Source organism: Lissotriton vulgaris, chromosome 3_2 (assembly GCF_964263255.1).
Source record: "Lissotriton vulgaris chromosome 3_2, aLisVul1.2, whole genome shotgun sequence".
Taxonomy (NCBI): domain Eukaryota; kingdom Metazoa; phylum Chordata; class Amphibia; order Caudata; family Salamandridae; genus Lissotriton; species Lissotriton vulgaris.
In genome coordinates, this window is record NC_141690.1 from 148,962,031 (window position 1) to 148,988,271 (window position 26,241).

The following is a 26,241-nucleotide window of genomic DNA, read 5'->3' on the forward strand; positions in this document are numbered from 1 at the left end:
GACATCGTAATCCCTATGCCTTCATTGTAGGGATTATGGTCCGACTGATGCCCCCACGGTCTCCCTGAGCCTGTTAGAGATGTTCATCTGTTCCTCCGACCGCCTTGGTCCGACAGACCACATCATAATACAGCGTTTAGACCGATATCCTTGATGCAGGTAGGACCGCCTCCTACGGCCTTTTGGTGGCGGTCCCACCAAAATCATAATAAGGCCCAATGTCCCTAAATACAGTTTTGAACCAATCCCTTGCAAGCTTCTGCTATTTATTTTACTTCACAAGGCTATTTATGCATGTGCTCACTGTACACCATCGCCTATAACGATTCCACTTGTGTATGACTTTCACAAATAAATAAGAAATATGGATATAGCCTAACAGTCAGAGCTGCCAGGTTTGAGTCCTGGTGTTGGCTCAACATCCTTTGATTTTGGGTAAATCACTTAATCTCCTGTGCTTATAATAGAATGAATCTGATCTTATAGTGTAGTATGGTCTAGTTCTTCAGTGCACTTGGGCTGTGTTTATGCCATATAAAACTGCAAAATAAATATGGATTCCAAAATTTACCCCCTAGCCTAATTGGAGCACACAAATAGATATGAGGCCTTAGCCCATACTCGGCTGTAAAAGGGGTTTCTCAAATTTGCTAAAATCAATGCTATCAATACCAAGATTTTTCAGAAGCTATTTAATTTTAGTGAATGGATGCCAGATACAAGCATCCCACTCTGTAAGTGTTCCAGCTCCAGACTCTAGTGCACTTTTTCATCTTTCACTTTTATGGGCAGATCAATATCTTGGCCACAGCCCAATATTGAAGGGTTTGGTCAAGGTTGTGACATTTACAAACACTTGACATTAAAAAATTGCCCCGTCTCATGTCCATTTAAGCTAGGTTGGTCACACAAGTTTGATTATTGTTCTAAAAATTGGATCATGGATCTAAAAGGTTTGAGAAGTACTATTATAAGGATTAAGCGATACACAGAATATATGCAGATGCGCATAGTGTAATATTGTATTTATTACCATCTGGGGAGGGTCCAAAAGGTGAAGTCTCGAGTGAGTGATGATGCCCCTTCCGTCCCCCAACAAAGATTACTTATAGTGCAGATTGGGGCCAAAATTTTAATTATAGGATTCAATCTTTCAATTACCATCACTTACATGGACCAGCTTTGTTTTCGCATTGGTTTCTCCACGCCTTAGGTGATGGATCTTTGCCACCATCATTTGATTCAACAAGTTTTTTTCGGCATTTCTAGCTAAATTTCATATACAATTCCAAGTTCAGTCAACGATGAGAGTTTGGATACATTTTGAAAGCTTTATTTTCATGAAGAAATTAGTAAGGTTCTTTTTATTCAAATTGGTCAATACATCTTTAGTAGGCTTAGTGAAATCTCATCAACAGTCAAATAATACATTACGAGTGTTCAATAAAGGAATAAAATCCTATTTTAAAAAACAGGACCGGAATTTCAAGTTAGTAGAACTCGAGAAGAGTTCAAGTTCAAGGAAAGACAGGGAGATCCAAAGAGCATAAAGCTAAAAGTCAAATTAAAGCAGCATAACTTCCCATAAAGAGAAGTTCATGAAACATAGCCAATTCTAAGTAATAGCAGTAGCAATCTGTAAAAATAAGGCATCAAAATAAAGTACGGATGAACAGTAGCAGCAACAGCAGCAACCATTATTAGTCTAGCACAAGGGAACAGGTGAGACTCTCCAAAATAGTATGAGCGAGGGTAGGACATCATAGACCGGTGAAATAAGCCCACTAATTTGGAACACAAAATACTATAAAAGACATGAATACATGTTGCAGACATTGTAGCAAGGTTCTTATGTATGTGCTTCAGAGTAGTCGACTCAAGTTTTCTTGATATCACTGCTTTCCTTGAGGCCATCTGCTGGATCTAGGCACCAGTAAGGAGCCCTTCCAAGCAGTTCTTTTTCCTTCTTGTCACATCGTTTTAGATCTGGGTTGACCATGTGCCTGTCGTAACATACCATTTACTTAGAATATACCTATAGTGAGCTTTGGTCCACCACCTTCAGCCACTAGCACTTTTTAACCAACATCTTTCGGCGTTTGGCTTGAAACTGTCATTCACAGATGGGGAGAGGAGTTGGCCTAACGGCTAGGGCGGCCGACCTTGAATCTTAGGAACTGGGTTTGAGTCTCGGCAATGACGCTGAACATCCTGTGATTCTCGGCAAATCACCTAGGGGCAGATGTATCAAGATTCCATTTTGCGATTCCTAAATAGCGATTTTTAAGGAATCGCTATTTAGAATTCGCAAAATGGGATGTATGAAAAAAATCGCTATTTTTTTGCGATTCCTTAATCTTCCTTATTTGTGAATTCGCATTTTGCGAATTCGCAAATAAGGAATAATTTCCCATGCATTCCTGTGAGCCAGGAGGCCCATAGGAATGATTGTGACGTAATTCTCAAATTGCGAATTCGCAATTTGCTAATCGCAATTTGAGAATTATTTCAAGGGTGCAGGGGTGTCTCAAAGACAAATAAACAAGAAGAATCCTACTACCAAAGTGTGTCACAGGGAGGGGGAACACTCAGTGTTGTGTAAAATACCCCTCACACACCAACAGGCCCCTTGGTGTCATGCTTCATCATTGGGGTCTTCGCGTCCCGCTAAGGGGACATGGCACGCTGCGACCTGCGACTACGCGGGAGCGTTGACAAGTTGGACTATGTGTGGTGTGTGTTGAGTGCAGGTGAAGGGATTTATGTGAGTGAAGGGTGTGGTGAAAAATTAAAAAGTACCTGGCTAGTGGGTGGTGTGAAAAAAACTTTATTTCTGCCCCTAGCTGGTGCTATTAAAAAGGTGTGCAAAAAAGGCGAGGTTTTGTTGTCTTAATTAGGGACAGAACCTCTGGTGTGCGTCGACATGTTTCGGTACTGGTGTACCTTCTTCAGGACGGGGCACAACTTCCCAACCCTACTCACGTTTTTCTATAAGAAATGTTATCTTAATTTAAAAGTGATAACAAGTTAAAGGCTACAGTGTGCCTACAGCGGTTCTTTTGGATCATGCAATTGCATGCCCTGCAAAAAAAGAAAAAATCCATAAGGTTTGGTTGCCATATAGGATTGGCTCAGACAGGTGCAGTCACCTGGAGCCCCAAACAGTTAAGTAAACCTGTAAAAAAAGGGGGACACACAAGACACACAACATATAACACACACTTAAGGTTTTTGTTTATACTCATTTTTTGGACGTACTCATGGTCTTTGTGGTATGTTGCCTCATGAGCAAATCCTGGGCATCAAGGTAGGTAGGTGGATCCACAATCTAAGTAGGGAGATAAGTGGATTCAGTGTTGTTCCTTTTACTCACTGTTAAACTCCATGTTGCACCTGGACAGACTGGAGTTTCGTTTGTTTGTAATATACTCACAAGATCCGCCTGAATTGGCCTCCTTCTACCACCCTGTGCTGCTCCGCTATGAATGTATTGGGAAACAGCGAGGTGGTATATATAGTGGATGGGGTTGCAAGCTCATTGGTTAATTAGCGGTAATTGAAGGCGACCATGTAAGGAAACATCCGTGTTGCCGCCTATCGTATACCTGTATTGGCCACATGTAACATGTATCCTTCGGTCATTCGTTAATTACCGGGTCTGTTGGTTGTCCAAATATGGACTATCCGCTTCCCAGCCATTCACAGGGCTCGAGTTCTGACTGCCGTTGTCAGTGGAGCCTTCCGCGCAGCCTAGGTTCGTGTGTCTCTTTAGCGCGCATGCGCGCAAATGTCTTTACCGCGTCTGCCTTCGTGATTCACAGCGCATGCGTGATCTCATCTTTGGTTTGCGCTAGTCACCGGCGCTGTATAGTCCTCCGGTTTCTGTGAAGAGAGCGCTTTCGTATTCCATTATCATTCAGGATGGGTCTCGATGTGATTTATTATTCTGATTCTCTTTTACACGGGCATCGAGACATATCAAATGTATAATATTCTCATTTTTCATAGTGTCAGTTTTTGGCTGCAAGGATTATATATATTTCATTTTAATCCGTTTCTCTTTTTTGGACTGAGAACAAAGAGAAAAAATATATTGAATTCGCATTGTCCTCATCCACTACATTGTTAGTCTTTTGCTACCAGGATTTCTTACACTTCATTACCATTGCTGTTTCGGTAAAAAGGACCATACAGATGATTTCAGTTTTTATCTGTTTTTCGGTCTTTTTTTGCTGCTTTTACCTCGGAAAATCTTTTTTGTAGACTTTCTCATATCCTATGTATGGTTTAGGTGATCTGACTTCATGGGATGTCGTCGTTGAGACCTGTGACATGGGTTCCTAAGCGGAACACCCATCGTTGTTCCTTCTGGAACAAGCCTGTTTCAGAGGGTAGACGTTCGATGACCGTCCAGCGTAAATCATTGATGCAATGCTGGTGTGTCAAAAAATGTGATGCCATCTTAGTTGTCGTTTTCTTGCAGCGTATATTGCTTTTATGCTCCCCTATCCTTACTTTCACGGGTCGGGTGGTCATACCTATATATTCCAGTCCACATGGGCATGTTATCATATAGACCACGTTTCTTGTATTGCAATTAGAAAATTGGCGTTGTTCCCATGATGTGCCATTCCTAAAGGTCAGGGTTTTACTTTTTTGAGTCTGATGACAGCAGCTGCAATCCCCGCAAGGGAAATGACCTTGCACCATTGTATTATTTTGTCTTGCAGTGTGGTTTTCACGTGGTCTTAGTGTGTACCACAATGTCTTTTATGTTTTTGCCCCTCCGATGTGCATGCATTGGTTTCTCAAAGTCAAGGTCTCCGCAGTTCAATATTCCCCAGTGTTTGTTGATGACTTTTGATACCTGATTTGATATGGAGGTGTAAGTAGTTACACAGATTGGTCTTTTGTTAGTTTCTTTATCTTGTGAGGTGTTCTCTATGAGTGCCTCCCTGTGATTGTTTTTTGCGCGTTTCATCGCTTTGTTGATGGTTTTAACAGGATATTGTCTTTGTAGAAGTTTAGATTTTAAGTCCCTTGCCTGTTTGTTGAATTCGTTCATTTCTGTACAGTTCCTTCGGAGTCTTAAAAATTGACCGTACGGCAGATTCTCTCTTAGGTGTCTGGGATGAAAACTGTCGTAGTGCAACAGGCAGTTCCTTGAGGTGGGTTTGAAGTGGGTCGTGCTTTTTAGCCTTCCATCCTCAGTGTAAATATTCAAATCCAGGAAAACCATTGATGTGTTTGAAATGGTGCTGGTAAATTTCAGGTATGCATTTTGGTTGTTCAACCAGGCCACGAAATTCGTGGCGCTGGTGACGTCCCCGTTCCAAATGATGAAAATGTCATCTATGTACCGTTTCCAGGTGTCAATCTGGGAACGGTATGGATTACTTTCATGTAGGATTTTGTGTTCCTCCAAATGGTGGACATATAGTCCCGCCAGACTCGGGGCAAAAGTACTACCCATGCTCGTTCCATGGGTCTGTAGGTATAGTGTCTCTTTGTACTGGAAGAAATTGTCTTTCAAGGCCATGGTGATGCATTCAATGACCAGGTTCCTTGGTGTCTGATATTTCCATGCATTACTGAAGAGCACTTCCTCTATGATCTGTAGAGTTTCTTCATGGGGTAGGCTCGTATATAAGCTCTCCACATCGAGGCTTACAAGGAGCTGTGCTGCTGGATCAAATACCTTTTCTTCCAAAAGTTGTAGCACTGACTTGGTGTCTTTCAGGTATGTGGTTGTTGCTTGTACCATTGGTCTGAGGAATGCATCTGAGAACTTCGATAGAGGCTCCAGAATCGACCCAGTCCCTGAAACAATGGGTCTTCCCGGTGGGTTTTCGATGTTTTTATGTATCTTCGGGATACAGTAAAAGTATGGTATTCTTGGAGTGGGTTGTTGTAGGAAATCCGCTTCCTTTTTACTTAGCCAGTCATGGGCTAGGCCTTCCTCAACCATACCGCCGATCCTGGTCCGAAGTCTTTCAGTTGGATCTCTCTCCAACACTTTGTAGTTCCGTTCATCCAATAGTAGACATTGGCACTCTTTGTCATAAGCCTCAAGGGTTTGCAACACTATAGCCCCCCCTTTGTCTGCTGGTTTTATAACAAGCTCACTGTTGGCCGTTAGTTCTCGTAGGGCTTGTTGTTCCTCACCACTTGTGTTATAGAAGACGTTCCTCCCTTGTGTATTTAACTTGTTGACCTCTGTGACCAAAATGAGTAAGTGCCTTCTGTGAATACCAAAATGAGTAAGTGCCTTCTGTGAATATCAAAATGAGTAAGTGACTTCTGTGAATATCAAAATGGTAGTAAGTTTAGGATTTTGGCTTAAGTAGTTCTGTAAATCGGGCCCCCTGTTTCAGAAGAAGGTTGGGTGGCAAGTGAGCTTTAATTTTATTTCTTTCTTTCTTTTTTTCTTTCGCATGGAACGGAATAAGGACTTTAGTGAAAGCTTCCATGCAATCAGACCTAGAAATACAAACAGCACTGTATTGACGGCAAGGAAGCATTCAATACAGTTTGCACTTCCTTTGTCTGGTTTTCATGTACCTACATCCAGTACCTTAGCACATTACACTAAGACCTATTCTCTTCATCTGTGATTGTTCTCTTGGTGTAGAGTCTGTTCAATGCATTTTAACACAGTTGAACTATCGATTATTTTATTTTAATCTAATTTATTCTTGTCTCTGCCCGCTAGTCCGTTGTTGCTGGATAGAGGTCAGCTGTACACAGAAGCATGCTGGACTCTCACTGTACTTGTAGTCAGGAATGGAACAGATGAACATCCGACGGCACAGATCACACTCACCTATATATATTTGCATTTCACAAGAGGGTCATTCTGGAGGCCTTTTAATGACATTTTAATGACCGAAGGAGCACATTAGTAATACTAAAGCATAAAAAACCCCAACAGATAAGGTTGACATTCCTTACAGAACACTAAATGTGCATCTTTACCACTGAATTGTTTAAAATATGCATTCAAACAGACGAGATACAGTCAGAAAAAACGAGTCAATCTGGCCAGCAAAACAATCAGAAAAAAAGCATTAAAGGATTTCACGTAATCCTATTTGAATGCAAGAAATCCTCAGCGACAGACTGGTTAACACAAATGTAAGGCGCACTTGTTAAAAGGTTTAGGTGACGGTGCACTGCGCTCCACTAATAAAAAGCTTTACAGGACATGGCAGAATCGAATGCCCATTATTATCAAACACATGTTTATTTAATTTATTTATTTTAAAGATTTTTTATAGCGCTGGCTAAACCCGGAGGTATCGGAGCGCTTTACATGAGCATGAGATCATAGTTATAGGTTACATCATTACAAAGGTTACACAGTAGAGCATGGCAACATAATTACTTGTAAGGTCGAGATAAACAATTAGCACAAATACGCAAGGGGAAAAGCAAGCAAGGGGAAAGATTCAGGGGAGGGGGAAGGAGCTGGGGAAGTAGACAGGTAATGAAGGCGGGAAAGAGGAGGGGAGGGTGAAGGACACTGCATGGAAAGACGAGGGGAAAGGTGATGGGGAGACAAACTGGTAGACGAGTCAAAGCAACGTCCAAAGTGCAGTAAGCTGTGATCCCAGGGGAAGTGATATCACTTCCCTATCTCAGTGGACTCTCTCAGAGGAGTCTCTGAGACTCCAAGGCCTACATACTGGATCCTTCCCCAAAAAGGGGAGAGGGAGTGCTTTGGTAAGGGGTGCCATACCATACCTCAGCTGTGAGTTGCTCCCTTGGCGCAGTGGACTCTCTCAGCGGGTTCGCTGAGACTCCAGAGTATACATATTGGATCTTTCCCCAACAAGGGGAGAAGGAGTGCTTAGTCAAAGGACACAAAGGACAGGGGGCTAGGTAGACTAGACTAGCAAGAAAGGTGAGAGAATTCAGGGGAGAGGGTATAGGAGCTAGGGAGGTAGACAAAGAGAGAAAGAGTACTAAAGGGGAACAAATTTAATTAATGAGTTATTATAGCCTTATAGCCCGCCGTACAGGGCTGTACCGGCTATTAAAGGCCCTCTCCAGCGTTAAAGGCCCCGAGCCGAAGGCGAGGGCCTTTAACAATCGAGAGGGACTTTAATAGCGGTATAGCCCATCTACGAAGGGCTGTAAGGCTATTAGAACATTCTGTCACTAGAGGACAGAATGTTCTAACAAAAAAAACAAAGCCTTTTGGAAGCGTGAGGGGATTGGAATCCCCTCAGGCTCCCTGAAGCCTTTGTTCACAGCCAGAGCTGTGAACAAAGAAACATTGGAATGTTGGAGCTCCAGGCTTATACCAGCCATTATAAGCCCAGAGCACTCCATTATTTTCAATGGAGCTCCCAACATTCCAATGTTCTAATATATAGCGCTGGCTAGACCCGAACGAATCAGAGCGCTTTACATGAGGAACAATAATGTTGCAATTTACATCAGTTAAAAGTTAAATAAGTATCAAAAAAAGCATTTACAGAACATAGGGGACAAGGTGAATGGAGCAAGGAAGGGTAAGGGGATAGGGTAAAGGGGTAGGAGGAAGATAGGAGACGAGGGGAAAATCTGCCCAAGGTCCGGCTGGGTAGGTGACGGCAGGAGTGGGGAGTCCACAACCCATTACCTCTTTTGCTGGACGGTAGCTCCACCGGGAATCAGCCAAATCGCTAGGTCGCCACTGTCTGGAGTAAGTTCCGCAGGTTCCAAGTCCTGATGTGTAGGCAGGTTAGAGGATAGGTTCAAGGTCTGGTCAATGTCCAATTGTTGTCCCAGGGAAGTAAAAACTTGTAGGAAACCACTATGGAAGCCATCATTGGGGTCAGGCAGGGGACTGTTCTGTACACTGGTGGCCATCCTAAGGTCAGGCATCTGTCAATTAAAGCCAATATCCAGGACAGCGGCCGCTAGAGAATAACAAATCCAGCGTGTGCTAACTATCACACGCACAGACATGCACAAGCAAACACAAATGTGAGCAAACACTCTCATATGCGCACTGACGCACACACACACAAGCCCATAGACAGAAAACATTCATGAACACAAGCACACATAAAATCCCATGCTCTAACACAAAAACACCCAAAAAGATGCACACTCAAACACCATCACATGCACAGACATGCACAAGCACACACAAATGCGCTCACACTCTCAAACACACAGACACGCACACACACAAGCACACATACAGAAACTATCAAAAACACAAACACACATACAATCACATGCTCCAGAAAAAAAAAAATACCCAAGGACGTACACACAAATACATGCACAGAGATACCATCACACGCACGGACATGCACAAGCACACACAAATGTGCGCACACACTCTCATACGCAAACAGAGGGCGCATACAAGCACGCATACAGAAACATCCACACGCACAAGCACACATACAATCCCATGCTCTAATACAAAACACTCAAATACATGCACAAACCATCACACACACAGACATAAGCACACATACAGAAACATCTGCGTGCACAAACACAAGCCACCATAGAATCACATGCTCTAATACAAAAACACCCGAATACATGTCCACACCATCACATGTACAGACAAACACACACAAATGTGAACATAGTCTTTCATACACGCACAGGCGCACAAACATACGTGCGTCCGCACACATACCCTCATACATGCATAGACGCACACATCAAAGCACTCCCATGACACATTTATCCAGGAATGCCACATCGTTGATGGCAAACAATGCAGGTTTGGACAGACTAATGAAAGAAAGCTAGTTGTACACGCACTTATTGCTACTGCAGCATCTTCCGCTCCATTATGAAAAATGGTGTATTTATGGGCGAGTCGTGTCCACATCTTATATTGCTGGTCTCCTATGCATCATAGCTGTGGGGCACTGAAGTGGGCTCCGAGGACTTTGCCCTGCCTTGCTGCCCATCACACGCTGCCTTTTGTCGGCCTCACTGGTCCCCCAGGAGCCTCCTCTCATTTCTGCATGGGTGATCAGGTTTCCTGGGCTCCCCCACCGTGGTTCTTGCATGCCACTCCTGCCAAAACTCTCCGGAGGCCCGGAGCTCCCGCAGCTCTGCTGTTGTTCCTCTCCGGCAGAACGTCTGTACCGCTAATCCAATCAGGCGCTGCTCTCTTTGCAGCCTTGCTGGTATGCCGCTTGCGCTGCTTCAGGGCTCTCAGCGGTCTCTCTCCCCTTTCCGCTGCACCTCTCCACTTGGGCCGTTCCCCAGCAGGGTATCCCCGCTGCAGGCCTCTCAGCTCTTCCTGCTCTCAGCGGCTGCTGGGAACCCCTGGAACCCTCTAGGTCAACACTCGGAGCTCAGTTGCGCAAGGCATCCCCCGTGGCCTACCTTCACCTCCACTGCTGTGCTGCCATCTCGGTCACTTCAGTGCAGTAGCATAATCAAAGTGTGATGAGGAAAAATTAGTGCTGGTGCCCAAAAATACATGCAGGTGGACCCCACCTGCAACCGCCGTCTCAATTTAAGAACTGCTTGACAGAGTGTTGCAAGAATCATTGCGAAGGCTTCTCTTCAGCAGTTTCCAATGATACAAAATAGAGCTCTGCAATGCCACTATGATATATCACGATCTCAAATGGCCCGAGTTCGAAGGATGACTGCTCAGAGATGATAAAAATCTGATGTGACATTTTTGTGAACGTGTATGAACAAAACACTCACTTGACTGAACCACAACTCTCTCTCTATATTAACATTTAGACCGCCCACCTCCATCTCTAACTGCCTTATCCCCGCTCCTTACATCATCAATGATTGACTATTCTTATTGCCTCTACTGCAGATTAGTTAAAAAAAATAAAAAAATATTGCCTTTGTTAAGCCACACTTAGGGCATCATTGCAAGTGCCCTGGTGGGACACGTAGTATATAATGCACCCGATGAAATCAAAACACCCTGCGGTTCAGAATTTAGAAGCTCGTTAAATAGCACATATTGCAAACAAAGGGGCATATCACCAACAACTAGCGAAAATTATCGCTAAATAGGCTTAGCGACAATTTTTCTATCGCCAAGCATCGCCGTATTTTATCGCTGAGATAACTTGCTATTAGCAACGTTTATCTCAAAAGTGATAAAATGCCTAGCAATAGCGGCGAAATGCGTGGCTATCGCTGAGAATACAGCGATATTCACACATTAGCGATGAAATGCTCTTAGCCATGTTATCCACCTCCCTATGGATAACATGGCTAAGAACTGGTCTGGGCAGGTGTTAGTATTTGGAGATATTCGGGCTTAGCGCGAATATTTCCATTGCTACGCCTGCCTTGCTAATAGCCGATAGCGATGTTAGCGACTGCCTTCAGTCGCTAACAGGTTAGGTACGCCCACTTTGCATGTCATTAGCGATAAATATCGCTGACATGCAAAGCGGGCCCCAAACCGCTCGCTATCGCCTACAAGCTGTCGCTAACTGCTGTTAGCGACAGCTTGCTAATAAGGCAATAGAATTTTCGCCGCTAAAGTGGCAAAAATTGATTATCGCCCCCTTTGATAATATGCCCCATTGTTCCTTTAATAGGAAATAAAGTAGATTTGGGCCATTCATTCCATTGGGCCTCTAGGCCCATAGGAATGAATGGGGAGGTATTCCTTAATTGCGACTCGCAATTTGCGAGTCGCAAATAAGGAATTTTAAGAAATCGCTATTTTTTAACCGAGTTCTTCATGCATAGCATTTTGCTATTCCTTAATAGCGAATCCTTATTTTTCGCAAATAAGGAATCGCAAAATGGATGCTTGATGAATCTATGGGTTAATGTCTTAGATGACGAGGAAACCTTAGACTTTCCTTTGACATTTAACAGTTCAACAACACACATTTGAAAATGATGTACTTCAAGGTTAGCTGTTTTCGCTTTGTTAGATGAGCAACCTAACTGCTTATAATTATATTATAATACAAATGTATGTGTTTTCTTTTAAATAACACTACAAGTGCAAAAATCCAGAATTAGGTCCCACGGTGTTTGCCATCCTTTAACCACAAGAGTCTCATATACTGCATACAATCAGAGAAAATATCTTTGAAATATTTTCATTACAGTCTACTTAATAAATTCCTTAACAGGTACCTGTGCACGGTTTTTGTTTTTCCACACATATCCCCATTCCCAACAGCAATATCAAAGGGGTGTATTTTGTAACTGTGAACTACAGAACATTATGTACATGTTTCAGAGGTCTTTATCAACGTCTCATTTAGACAAGGAAAAGCCAAACATACAGCCACAAAACTTACAAGTAACCTTCAGTAATGTCAGCTTACCAGTAAACTTGGTATTTAATGCTGCAAGATTTATTAAGCGGTACAAAAGTGGGTGGTGATGGACGGAGCATCTGAATCAAGCAACCACTCACACCCAGTCAAAGCATCTGGGTTTAATCCATCACCGTTCTTTAGCCCACTCTGCCACCCCAGTTCAGACATGGCTATATGCAAATCAGTCTGACCCTGTGCTTCATGGGAACAGTCCAGTCCGAACTGCCAAGCCATGTCTTACCTGGACCGGAAACAAGCTTCCGGGGACCGGTTTCTGGCATTCCAGCCGTCTTCAGCCCGGCTTGCTTGAATTCAGTGGCAAAGTGAGCAAGGGACTCACGTCTGAGCATACCCTGCCACACTTATGGCGGCCAAAAGCGGTACAACAGTGGGTGGTGATGGACGGAGCATTTGAATCAATCAAACACTCACACCCAGTCAAAGGATCTGGGTTTAATCCATCACCGTTCTTTAGCCCACTCTGCCACCCCAGTTCAGACATGGCTATATGCAAATCAGTCTGCAAGATTTATTAAGGTCTTTCACACTATGGGGCCTTCCATACAGGCAAATACATCGAAATGCATGATTTGTCCAAAGACTATTTTTTTGACTGATTATAAAAATGAAATGTCAGAGAAGACAGCACCTCTGAGGAGCCAGTTCTGCAAAACACCATTGTACATACAATGATGCACGACCCTGGAGGGCCGCCATGTTTTTCGGTCCTGGAGTCAGCCATTTCATTAATCACCCTGTCATCTCTGATAGCGGCAGCACATTATGCTGCAATAATCAATTTCACTGTTTCGGAGGGTGATTGAATTCACGACGAACTGGTCTTTCCTCGCTGTTTGTTATTCCCTTTGGATGCATATTCCATTAATACCTGTCTTGGTGACACACTATGTGGATGCTAATGCACAAGTGTGCTAATGCACAAGTGTGCGAGGGCATCCATGCATGATGGTCAAGGGAATAGTCAGGGTCAGTGTTTCCAAAATAAAACAAATATTTCCAAGGTAGTTTTTTTCGAATCAACTTTTTCCACACATATATATAGTGAGACAGACTGCTTTCTTTTCAGTCAGAGTGCACTCACTTCAAGGACATGTCAATAAAAGACCCCAGAGCAGAAGTCTGCATAGCCAGTCACCTTGCAGCGGCATTCAAGCGCGGCAAACCAAAGATGTCTCACAGCATGAATGATCTTTTCAGTCATGAATAAATCCATTTTATCTCCGCTCCTGTGAGCATTACTTAATATAATACACGTCACCGACTTCAAAGTAACTACCCTTGAAAGAAAAAAGAATATGAGACGAAGGAACCATTCATTTCTGTTGTACCAGAATAACATAAAGTGGTGTGCTTATGTCTCTGACATGCATAATCATATTACAAAGAATCCATCAAGTGTTCAAATGAAGAACAAGTATATATTTAACACTCAATGGAAGAAAACCTATATTTGTACAAGTATTGACAAGATGTCTTGCTTTTTTGTTAAGGAAAGTATTTGGTGTGGGTCGACTTGTGCAGAACCCAGCTGTTCTAAAGGAAAATGTCCTAATTATGCATCATCTTGGGCTACACCAATATAGAAGCTTAGAGTAAGACTTATTTGCTGAAAAAGCGACATTAGCAGAGTTAAGTTGTAACCCAGACAACAGTGTTACGAACAGAAGTCAGAAGAAAAGGTTTGTAAGTGGTGAACTTAAAAGGCACACAACAAAACATGCAGAGCTAATATTTTAGAGTGGTGCCATTATTTTTGGGGATTTGGAAAACAGGATATGTGCATAAATGTCTTTAATTTGTGAGGAAAAACAAGCTTTCAATCCTACAACATTTTCTTAACAGAAATGTAAAACAAATCAATACGTAAGCGTGATTGGTGAATAGCAATGCGTCTTTATAATGGCACTTACTAATTACAATGTACTCATGTCAGCACAGTGAATACCTTATAGAGCACACAATGAATGTAGACAAAAATATGGCTACTGAAAACCCATCATTGAAACCTAATGGGAACACAGACAGGCCCATTTTACCATGCACAAAATGCCATGGCCTTGGTGGACAGGCCATCGAAGCAATGGCAAAGCATCACCAACACATGAACGCCAGTGAATGGAGGGGGATGACCCAGTGCAATCAGTTTTTAGAGTGAGGGTGCAAGACAGTAACGTTACCTCTCTAAAGGCATAGGAGATAAGAGACAGGCTATCTTTGATAAAATATGAATGCTGCCAGATGATAAACATCTTCATCTAAACTCTTTTATGTTATAGGGGTCCTGCAGCATCTCGCGCATCCCTAGTTCCAACACCACTGGGATGATGCAAAACCCTTGATTTCTCTACACATATTGTGCTTTTTGAAGAATTGATGACACGAGGTCAACAGCATGCGTAGCTGTTTATAACCAGATCTAAAACATTTATAGAAGATTGGTCGTGTTGGTTGAAGTATCAGCCTAGGTCACAAAAATTCAGAAGTTGGGATTTTTTACCTAGGAAATTAATTTGAGATTGACTAATGAGCATTCCATTTGCAAATAAAAAGGATGATGCAATCAAATATTGTTATCCTTGATTGTTTTATTGAGCACATTGTGTGCCACAAGTGCTGCCTGCTGAAATGAAAGTGCTGGATTTAAAATTCAAGGGCCAGATGTAGGTAAATATCATTTACAGATTCTAAAATACCGAATTTTACCAATTCGGTATTTTAGAATCGGTAAATGATATGTAGCTAATGATTTGGTAAATTTTACCGAATCTGTAAAATTCGGTAAATACCGAATCGATACTGGAGACCCATAGGAATGAATGAGAATTACCGATTCGGTAAATACTGAATCGGTATCAGGGGGTAGACTCACAAGGGTGGCAGGGTGTCAAATTGACACCCTGTTGCACCCCTGTATAGTGCATGGGTGCACATGTGGCACACATACATGCCCTAAGGGCATGTATGTCTGGCACATGGCACAGTTGAAAAAGCACAAAATAGCTTTTTTTAAGGTTTTCGATATTTACCACCAACTATTAGTTGGTGGTAAATACCGAATCCTTAATACACATGAGCACTCTTAGATGTGCTTGCTACATATCATCTACCGATTTGGTAAATACCGAATCGGTAAATACTGATTTGCTAACATCCAACTCGGTATTTACCGATTTGTATTTACCGAATCGGTAATTTTTGGGCTCCTACATTACAAATTCCCACTGCCGGTCGGTAACGGCCGAAATTCGGTGATTTCGGCTGTAACCGACCGGTATTGGGCGACCTACATCTGGCCCAAGATGTCTTCCTGAATCAGAAAGAGTAACGTTTAAATAGTCTTTTAGGAGTAGAATGTTTTTCAATAGAGGCAATATTGATCAGGTGCACTTAAGGAGGCCAAGCTGCCTCAGCATATTTTTTCAAACATGTGGATCAAAATGTGTAACACATGAGATAACATAATTCAGTGTAGTTGGATGCATGATGTTGAGAAACAGAGCACTTTCTATGTCAGCTAATGTCAGGTAGTGCCCACAGTATCTATCTAAATGAGTTCTTTTATAAGTAGACTTTAAAGGAAAACCCTTTGAGTAAAGAATTTAATTCGAGGTGATGTCAGGTAATTATAAGCTACAAGGGGAGACTGCTCAAGCTGTGCTTTTCTGCCTCCTTGTCGTCTGGGGTCATCGCCTTCACCCTGCTGAGCCCTGGTGGGATAGGCGTCCCAGGGTTCCCTTACATCAGCGCCGCCAGCACAGCACGGCACCCATCATTGCTTCAGGGGACTACTAGTCCCAGCATCCCGTGCTCCCATCACAGGTGCCGCAAGTGAGGGGGAGGCGCTGGTGATCGCACTTATAGCGCTGCCTCTCCCCCCCCGTAGCGCGGGAGACTGCTCAAGCTGATTTTCTGCCTTCTTGTCACCTGGGATCATCGCCTTCACCCTGCTGAGCCCTGGTGGGACAGGAGTTGCAGGGTTCCCTTACATCAGCGCCGCTATCACAGCGAGGCACCCATCACCGCTTCAGGGGACTACTAGTATCAGCATCCCCAGCTCCCGCCACAGGTGCCGCAAGTGAGGGGGTGGTGCTGGTGATTGCGCTTATAGCGCTGCCTCTCCCCCGCGGCGCGGGACGTGCGCGGTCCGCACCCGGGCTTCGCCTGGGCCAAGGTCGGGCCCGTCCTTGCCCGTCAGCGGCCGGAGGAGGCTGGACTGGGTTCCCCCTCTAAGCTTCCTAAGGAAAGACTGATTGATCCCTGGAGAACGGACCTCACAAAAGCCTCCACGAAGGTCAGTGACTCTAAGCCGCAGGTGCAGAATTTTATTGGGTATTATTCTGACCTCCTTGCAAAATGGGGAGAAGAGCAGGGGTGGGGAAACCTAATGGCGCACCAGTGCAACCGGCCTCCTCTGTTCAACAAACCGCAATAGACCGGATGTTACAGAGAGCCATTGGTGTAGTGGCAACTGAGATCGAACTAACAGAAAGACGATTGTCCCATTCACCGGACCTAGCCGCTCCCCACTCTGCGTGAGAGCACCCCGAATTGCCCAGAGCTGCACCGAGGAGCCAGTGCCTCCCGGAGGCTGCAATTAAAGGTATTACCCTCCCCTGCCTGAGACTGCAGCTGGGCCCTGTTGGCCCTGATTAACCCTGTGGTGGCCCTAATTAATACTGCCAGGGCCTGGAGAAAGGTTAAGAGTGACTAAGGGGGCCCCCTGAGCTGGGTGATAGCCTGCACTGTTGACTGTTGTGTGCCTAAAGTTAACCCCTGGCTAGGGGAGTGTCCTTGGCAACCTGCCTTGTAGCCGGGAACTGTGTTCCTGTTCTGTTGTGCCATTTAAGCAGAGGTTTATACATTTTAATGATCCACATGCCTAGGAAATGATTTACATTGAAGCTGGTCCTATACAATGTTGTTTAGAATGAACCTGTATATGAGGAATGTTATTGCCTAGCTTGCCCATAATCTCCCCGTGTGCAACAAAAATGAATATGTCTATCTGTAACGCAACTGGTGCTCATGTAAACCTTCGGGTCAAGTTTGTGCTATATAAAACTTTTTTAAAAAAAGAATAATTTAATACAAAAAAATACATGAAAATAATCAAAACTGGATGAGGGGAACTGGAGATATGTTTTTTTCAAGTTTTATGGCAGTAAGCCCTAATAACAAGTAAATCAAGAATAAAAAATATCAGTTCGAAGGACACTTAACAAGTCAACTTTTAAATAGAGGAGAGGAATGGGGAGGAGCAACTGAGTGAGAATGGTCTTTTGAAAAAGAGGCAAAGCAGGACAAAACAGCAAATCCCAGTCCAAGTTCCCTGCCAGATAAGAATACCATGATGTACAGTATGTATGCCACGGGTAGGTCCAAAAGGAGGAGCGCAGGTGCATCTCCTTGAGCAGCAAATCATTTTTAGCACATGCACTGCAAGGGCGACAGCTGCTTCCATCCCCCTGTCAGGTGGCAAGCTCAATTGCCAGACAGCTAAACATCTAGCCCCTTGCAGTAGAGTGGACGATAACTGTTTAACTACCAACTGTTAAACAATTTTACCCATAAAAGGCAGAACAGTCATGGGCCTATAGTTGTCCATACTATCTAGGTTGTCTCTTATCAGTGGAGGTTTGGCAACCCTAATCTGCCAATCATTTGGGATGATCCAGGAGGAGTGAGACAGAAGCATTATTTGTCATTGCTGCGACTATAGATAAGGACACTGTCGCTCATTCATGACATTTAACGTCGATGACACTGGTGGATTACCTACACCAACTTACATTGGCCTGCTTGGAGAGTTAAATACACCAAGTGGGAGAAGCTAGTTTCAGAGTACCATTTATGAGCAGAGCACAGCCACAGTGGCGCTGAATGGCAGTGTCACAATGCATATAGTCAGTCATAATACCAGCAAAAAGATGTATCCAGAAACAGGCGACCCATCAGTAGAGACGATTCAGATAAGGTGGCATGCTCTCCCACCCTTTTGCACACCTGTGAGTTTCTGCGACCATGCAAGTGTGCACTTTGTTCCTTTTGTAATCCGCCTTAATGCGTGAAAATAAGAGAAGTACCAAAACTCCTTCCTCTTTCGTTCCACCAAGGTAGAATTCACACTAATCGGCCTAACTAGGTTGGTACTCAGTCATACAAATTACTTTTACATTATAGGGGTCAATGTCTTGCCCTGTTCAGGTCTTGAATGAGAAAAATCTGCTTTCCCAATGTAGCAATGGCAGCAAACAGTGCCCCCCGGTTCTGAGCCCCTGCCTAATCCTAGAGTATCTGGGAGGGTACTGAAGATCGACCTACCAATCACAATTCAGTATCCCATGAGAATCTGTTTGTCTCTGCATGCAATAATACCAGGACAATTAAGCTACCGAAATCTGGGATTAAAGAGCCCAAGACTGACTCCCGTTTCCAGCCAAAGTCATCGAGAAGACCGTCAACAAGCAGCTGGCCGCCTTCCTCGAGACGAACGGATCACTCGACCCCTCGCAGTCCGGCTTCCGAGCCAACCACAGCACCGAGACCGCCCTCATCGCCGCCACCGACGACATCCGAGCTCTGATGGACAACGGAGAAACAGCGGCCCTCATCCTCCTAGACCTCTCCGCGGCCTTCGACACTGTCTGCCACCGCACCCTAGTGCAACGCCTCAGCAACGCCGGAATCCAGGAGAAGGCACTGGAATGGATCGTCTCCTTCCTCGACGGAAGAACACAGAGAGTCCGCCTACCGCCGTACAAGTCAGAGGCCACCGAAGTCATCTGCGGCGTCCCTCAAGGATCCTCGCTGAGCCCTACCCTCTTCAACGTCTACATGAGCCCCCTCGCGGCCATCGCACGCCAACACAACCTCAACATAATCTCCTACGCCGACGACACCCAGCTGATCCTCTCCCTGACCAACGACCCCGCCGCCGCCAGAGCCAACCTGCATGAAGGGATGAAGGAGGTAGCCGAGTGGATGACGACCAGCCGCCTGAAACTGAACTCAGACAAGACGGAAGTCCTCATCCTGGGCTCCACGCTCACCGCCTGGGACGACTCCTGGTGGCCCCCCGCCCTGGGCACCGCACCCAAACCGACGAACCACGCACGCAACCTGGGCTTCATCCTGGACTCCTCCCTCTCCATGACCAGACAAGTCAACGCCGTCTCCTCGGCGTGCTTCAACATCCTGCGCATGCTACGGAAGATCTTCTGGTGGATCCCCACGGAGACCAGGAAGACCGTCACCCAGGCCCTCGTCACCAGCCGACTGGACTACGGCAACGCCCTCTACGCCGGAACCACCGCCAAGCTCCAGAAGAGACTTCAGCGGATCCAGAACGCCTCAGCCAGACTCATCCTCGACATCCCACGAAACAGCCACATCTCTGGACACCTGAGAGACCTGCATTGGCTCCCCATCAACAAAAGAATCACCTTCCGTCTCCTCACCCACGCACACAAAGCCCTACACGATCAAGGCCCGAACTACCTCAACAACCGAATCAACTTCTACGCTCCCAAACGCCACCTCCGTTCTGCCAGCCACGCCCTCGCCGCCGTCCCACGCATCCGTAGAGCGACAACAGGAGGAAGGTCCTTCTCCTACCTGGCCGCCAAGACCTGGAACTCCCTCCCGACCGACCTGCGCCTGACCCAAGACCACCTCTCCTTCAGGAAGAAGCTCAAGACCTGGCTGTTCGAGCAGTAACGGCCCCCCCCCCCCCCTTAAGCGCCTTGAGACCCTACGGGTAAGTAGTGCGCTCTATAAATGTCTTGATTGATTGATTGATTGATTGATTGACTGTAAAGACTGGTCATGGATAGCAGCAGCACTGGCCGTCCGCTCTAGAGTGTCCACCAGAGGGGAGTCGGTCTGCGTATGGAAGAGCTCTCCCCCTGAATCTGCTGTCATGACTCCAACTGGGTTACCCAAGGCCAGCGCAGAGGGTAGGACTGGCAATAAGTACTTGTATGTTTTATCCTAAAATATTGCAGGCTTGGCTAGTAAAACAGAAGACGAGGACTGGCTGAAGTTTATCGAGCCATAACCGTAGACTGCTTTCAGGAAACGTGGGCACTCGAGGGAATCAGTGGTAATGGGTTTCTTGACATTAGCATTCAGGCTGCCCTCTGCAGGAAGGGGCAGCCTTCAGGAGAGCTCACTGTGAGGGTGTCTTGTAAACTAAAATGTAAGATAGAGCAATTGGGGGATGGTAAGTTGCCCTCTAATTTACAACATGTGGGGATCCGGTTTAAAGGCCCAAAGGAGATGTGGTAGCATACTGACATACTGAAAGTATACGTTCCAACAGGGATGGTGTCCAGTGGTTCAGGGGATATGGGGGTATTTTGTTTCTTCAATTGGCAGTTTTGGGAAGGAAGTGACTAACTGTAAATTGAGAGAGAAGAGTAATAGGGGGAAGTACTTGTTGTTGGCTTGTTGAGATTTCAATACTCAACCATCCAATGCAATCAAGAGAAGTGTGGTCGGAATGGAAGACCCTGTTGAGAAGAGAATCCTCTTCAAGCTTCTCACCCACGTACACAAGCCCCCCACTACACCGGGCCCGCCAACCGGAACTATCGACCTCGCGTTCCACGCTCCCCAGCATCCTCTCTGCTCGGTCCAGCTCTCCCTCGCTACGGAATCTCGGATCAAAAAATGCAGAATAGGAGAGTGCTCCTTCTCCCTCCTTGCGGCCAAGGTTTGGAACTCCACCTCCGACGGACTGCGTCGCTCCCTAAATTCCTGAAGGACCTCAAGACCAGGCTCTTCTACGCAACACAGTGATCCTCCAGGATCTTCGGACCCCCCCTCCAGCCTGCCACCAGCACCTTGAGACCCGCTCCGGGTGAGTAACCTGCGAACCCCCTGATTGATTGATTGATTGTCCAGTTGTTGTTGATTGTGCTTTTTAAGAAGCACGTTTTTATATTCTGAGATGGTTTTAAGTTACAGTTTTAATTATTGTAAGGCTGAGAGCTGAAACAATAAAAATAAAATAAATGCACAGACATGTTGATTTCTTTGGTAATCAGCCTTAATGCGTGAATTTATGAAAAACACCAAAAACCCTTCCACTCGCATCACATTTCTCGTCCCCTGTGTAGCCTCCACCGCAGTTTTTTTTAATGCATATGCATTTATACCTTTTCTAATGTTATCACTCCTGAAGTTATATAAACATGTATTCTTGTTTCTGTAACACGGAAGTGTTTTAATGTATTTTTTTAAAGCCCTTTGGTTCTGCTTTTTAAATAACCCATTAAAAAATAAATGTGCAAACATTTTCCCATGCTAGCACAAAGTTAACATTTTGCAAGAGAAGAATTATTTTTGAGACTCAAAAATAATAAACATAATTTCACAATCTTTCCTTATTGTCGCTCAGCTCTAAGGCAGTGTAACATTTCTGAAAACGAAGGCATGCTTTTCGTGACATGGAAGATAATCTGACAAATCAACAAAATAGAATTTTACTTTTTAACTTCACTAATATCATTTTCAAATAAGCAGAGTCTTCAACTTTTATCAGTGATTCAAAGAAAGAAAAATATGATACAAATGGAAGCTTTATTTTTTTTTTTAAACATTCCCCGCAAGAAAACATTTTTTTAATGTGTTGTACCTTGCTTTATTCTAGTGGCTGTTAATGGTTCTGGTGAGGGTGTTTTCTCGACCTCTGATGTACGCCCCACGGGACTTGCTGACAAGACATTTGGCAACTCTCTTTTTGCTGCACTGGCTGAGATCGAGCCCCCTGTAATGGCATCTGCAGACAGGTGTTGCATCTGACCCGGATGTTCACTGTCCAATTTGAAGGAATGCTCCCTCCTCTCTGGCAGTTTGGGAGACACCATTTCTGGACGTGTGGGTGCTTCACAAAGACTTAGAAGCAAATGATGCGAGAAGTCACTTTGGAAAGGTAACTGAAGGCAATTCATGCTCATGACGGAATCAGAATGAGTTAGAGGGGATATCTATTTAGGCAAAGACATAAATACAATATTCAAATATTAATATAATTTCTCATTGCAATTGTAAACAAGTTTTCATTTAAAAGTTCCAAGGGTGAAAGAGCTGGACATTTGGTTGGGTTAATTTAAGTGTGATGTCTTCAATGAGGCATCACACAATGGGGTGTATCAACTAATTAGACTTTGCTGTTGTCTGATTGTTACATGTTTTTCACATGAAGGTCACCCACTTATATCAGTACTATAGAGAAAAATCAAATGGCAAACCACCTGACAGCCATGCAGATACAGTACTGGGGGCCAGAACAAGTAGACGACTTGACAATACCGGTGCCTAATCTGCACTTGTAAGTCATTTGTATGGGATCAGAGAGGAAGTGTGTACACATGGTCAACACATTGTGAGCTACAACTCTCAGTAAGGGCCCCAATGTAGCTTTGAAGTGATTGCATGAGATTCAGGAACCAAAAATAGCGAGTTACTAAAGCCTTCATTACGAGTGTCCCCGTTACTTGTGATATATATGGTAATTGCTGTTACACACGCGCATATTGCAATTATGAGTTTTGTGATAATTATCAGCAGCTGAAACCTGCTGATATTTATGGGGGAAAACACCCGGTATTTATTAGAACATGCTGATTTTGGGGTGATAAGGACCAAAATCTGCCTTTTATTCCATGAAAACTCTTATTTCAGTAGCATTAATGCACCAAATACATTTCAACTATTGTACCAATTACCAGGCCACTAATAATGCGGGCCTAAGTCTTTCAATTTATATCATCCTAGGGGAACTACACCAGGACATTTAAATACCAACTTAAGACCAACTTAAGACCTGCCTCTGGAGATATAGTTGAGATAGATATAAGGCTTGCTTATGGAACAGCAACTCTTTCCTGATTCTTTTTTTGGGTCTGTTCAGGTCCATTACATGTTGGACTTCAAGAATGAAGGCTGTGACAATATTCTAAAAGGCTTAGGCGCTATGTACTTTTTCCACTGGTCTTATCAAAGAATCACCTTTCTATGGCAGAGTCCAGATCTGTACGTCAGATGGTTGTTGAAACAGGAAAACAACAAGCACCGTCCACATGTTTAACATAGGTACACTTTATTGATACATTTTGTGGGCTGTCCAACATGTGATCTTTTTAGTGGCCATTTAGTATGCATATATTTTTTGCTTTTTGATCACCCAGAAGTTTTGGTGAGAAATTCCATGGCAGTGATGTCAGATAGGGGCAGAGCTGAGGCCCCCAGAGGAGATTTGAACAAATACCTATTTTGACAGCGCCATATTGGATGGTCTCAGCATGCTGTGCAGGAGGGATGGGATAGGAGTGCAGGTGTTCTCTCACATTTGTTGAAGCTATCTGAGTACATTATTACGATAGACAGCTCTCCTGTTTTTATTGTGTCAAGGGGACCTTCGCTGATTTAAATCCTAACTTGGTCACCCATTGACTCTTAACCACATGTGCACCACCCTACACATTATACTGCCCCTAACTTGCACTCACCATATGGCTAAGATCAAAAGATCTCCGCTAAAGAGCCCCTACTGAGGGGCCAGTCGGGCATTGAATCACCAGCCTGACAAGGAGCGCCCTATGATGAAGCATGTCACCCTCTCAGGTGGGAGAGGGTATTCAGATCTGATCACTTTGATCCTCTCTGGTTCCCTATGGTCATTTTGTCAGATCCACCCACTAGTGCCCCCCATACCCCTGTGCCCCCCATGAGGAACTACACACTGTATAATTCTCTTATAAGCCCCATATCCTTCCTGAGATGTGCTCAGGCCCCTTCCTTTTGACCTCTCTCTGAGTCAAAAACACCTCTTTGAAGTGAACTGGGGAAGCCAGGCTCTCCCTCTCTCCAATGTTGCCCACCCATCTGACAGGAATGCAGAAATGCACAAATATGTTTAGGGGATTCCTATACCTCATCTTGTTTCACCATGCAGCCCCGGGTCTCCCAAGATGGAACCCAGAGTCAGCCATGTGCTGTACCATTAACAAAGGACAAGTACATCCAGCACATGTATCCAGTATACAGGCACTGCATTACATCCTTCATGTATTGTACTACTCACAGGCACACATACACCAAGCACAATCATATACCATTATATCATGCATCCAATGCACGGCATGCCTTTCATGTATTGTACCACTCACAGGCACACATACAACCAGCAAAATACACGCACTGCATAGTGCTGCATTATCCCTGTATTGTACCAGTCATAGGCACACATACATCCAGCACATGTATCCAGTATACAGGCACTGCCTTACATCCTTCATGTATTGTACTACTCACAGGCACGCATACACCAAGCACAATCATATACCATTATATCATGCATCCAATGCACAGCATGCCTTTCATGTATTGTACCACTCACAGGCACACACACGCCAGGCAACATACACACACTACATAGTGCTGCATTATCCCTGTATTGTACCATTCATAGGCACACATACATCCAGCACATGTATCCAGTATACAGGCACTGCATTACATCCTTCATGTATTGTACTACTCACAGGCACACATACACCAAGCACAATCATATACCATTATATCATGCATCCAATGCACGGCATGCCTTTCATGTATTGTACCACTCACAGGCACACATACGCCCAGCAACATACACGCACTGCATAGTGCTGCATTATCCCTGTATTGTACCAGTCATAGGCACACATACATCCAGCACATGTATCCAGTATACAGGCACTGCCTTACATCCTTCATGTATTGTACTACTCACAGGCACGCATACACCAAGCACAATCATATACCATTATATCATGCATCCAATGCACAGCATGCCTTTCATGTATTGTACCACTCACAGGCACACATACGCCAGGCAACATACACACACTGCATAGTGCTGCATTATCCCTGAATTGTACCATTCATAGGCACACATACATCCAGCACATGTATCCAGTATACAGGCACTGCATTACATCTTTCATGTATTGTATTACTCACAAGCACACATACACCAAGCACAATCATATACCATTATATCATGCATCCAATGCACAGCATGCCTTTCATGTATTGTACCACTCACAGGCACACATACGCCAGGCAACATACACACACTGCTGCATTATCCCTGTATTGTACCATTCATAGGCACACATACATCCAGCACATGTATCCAGTATACAGGCACTGCATTACATCCTTCATGTATTGTACTACTCACAGGCACACATACACCAAGCACATGCATATACCATTATATCATGTATCCAACGCACAGCATGCCTTTCATGTATTGTACCACTCACAGACACACCTACCCCCAGCAACATACACACACTGCATAGAGCTGCATTATCCCTGTATTGTACCATTCATAGGCACACATACATCCAGCACATGTACAGTACTACACATGTGCACACTACAAACCAAACTGATGCAGGCCAAGAGTGAGTTAAGCACACAGCAGTGGAACTTTAAATGAATGAGCCTGTTGGCCTCACTCCTTTGGCACAGGTAAAAAGTACTGATTTAGTCCTACTGATCACTACATGGTATGCTGCCACCACTTTGCCTGTGCTGCCTAACTCCTGGTAAAGGCAGTAGTCTTACACCACTGTGAGGTTAGCACTTTGGGCACCCATGTACATCATCCTTATTTACCAATGACAATACAAATCAGCATTAGGGTTCCAGACATCAGTACAGTTAAGGAACTCAGGGCAGGGATGCACATCCATTACCATGTGAAGGACTTTTCAGTCCCAATACACCTAATCTTCTTTGAGAGTGATTGGATTTTCCCTTCCATGTCTGATAGCTGCAGCTGGGGTTAGATCTATTGCACAAACATACTCTCTGTGAGGAAGTAACCTGCCTGCTTCTTTCTTGGTATTTCGAGAAATTCTTCATAAATTGT

The 26,241-nt window shown here is 44.4% G+C and overlaps 1 protein-coding gene across 1 annotated transcript in view; it reads right to left on the bottom strand.

Moving 5' to 3' along the window:
- The window catches only part of C3_2H4orf50 (chromosome 3_2 C4orf50 homolog), a 369,543-nt gene that overhangs the window by 47,399 nt on the left and 295,903 nt on the right, over nucleotides 1-26,241 (bottom strand). Inside the window, exon 8 of the mRNA XM_086964107.1 lies at nucleotides 21,949-22,300. Coding sequence (XP_086820233.1) covers nucleotides 21,949-22,300 — 352 coding nt within the window. The remainder of the gene's footprint in view (nucleotides 1-21,948; nucleotides 22,301-26,241) is intronic.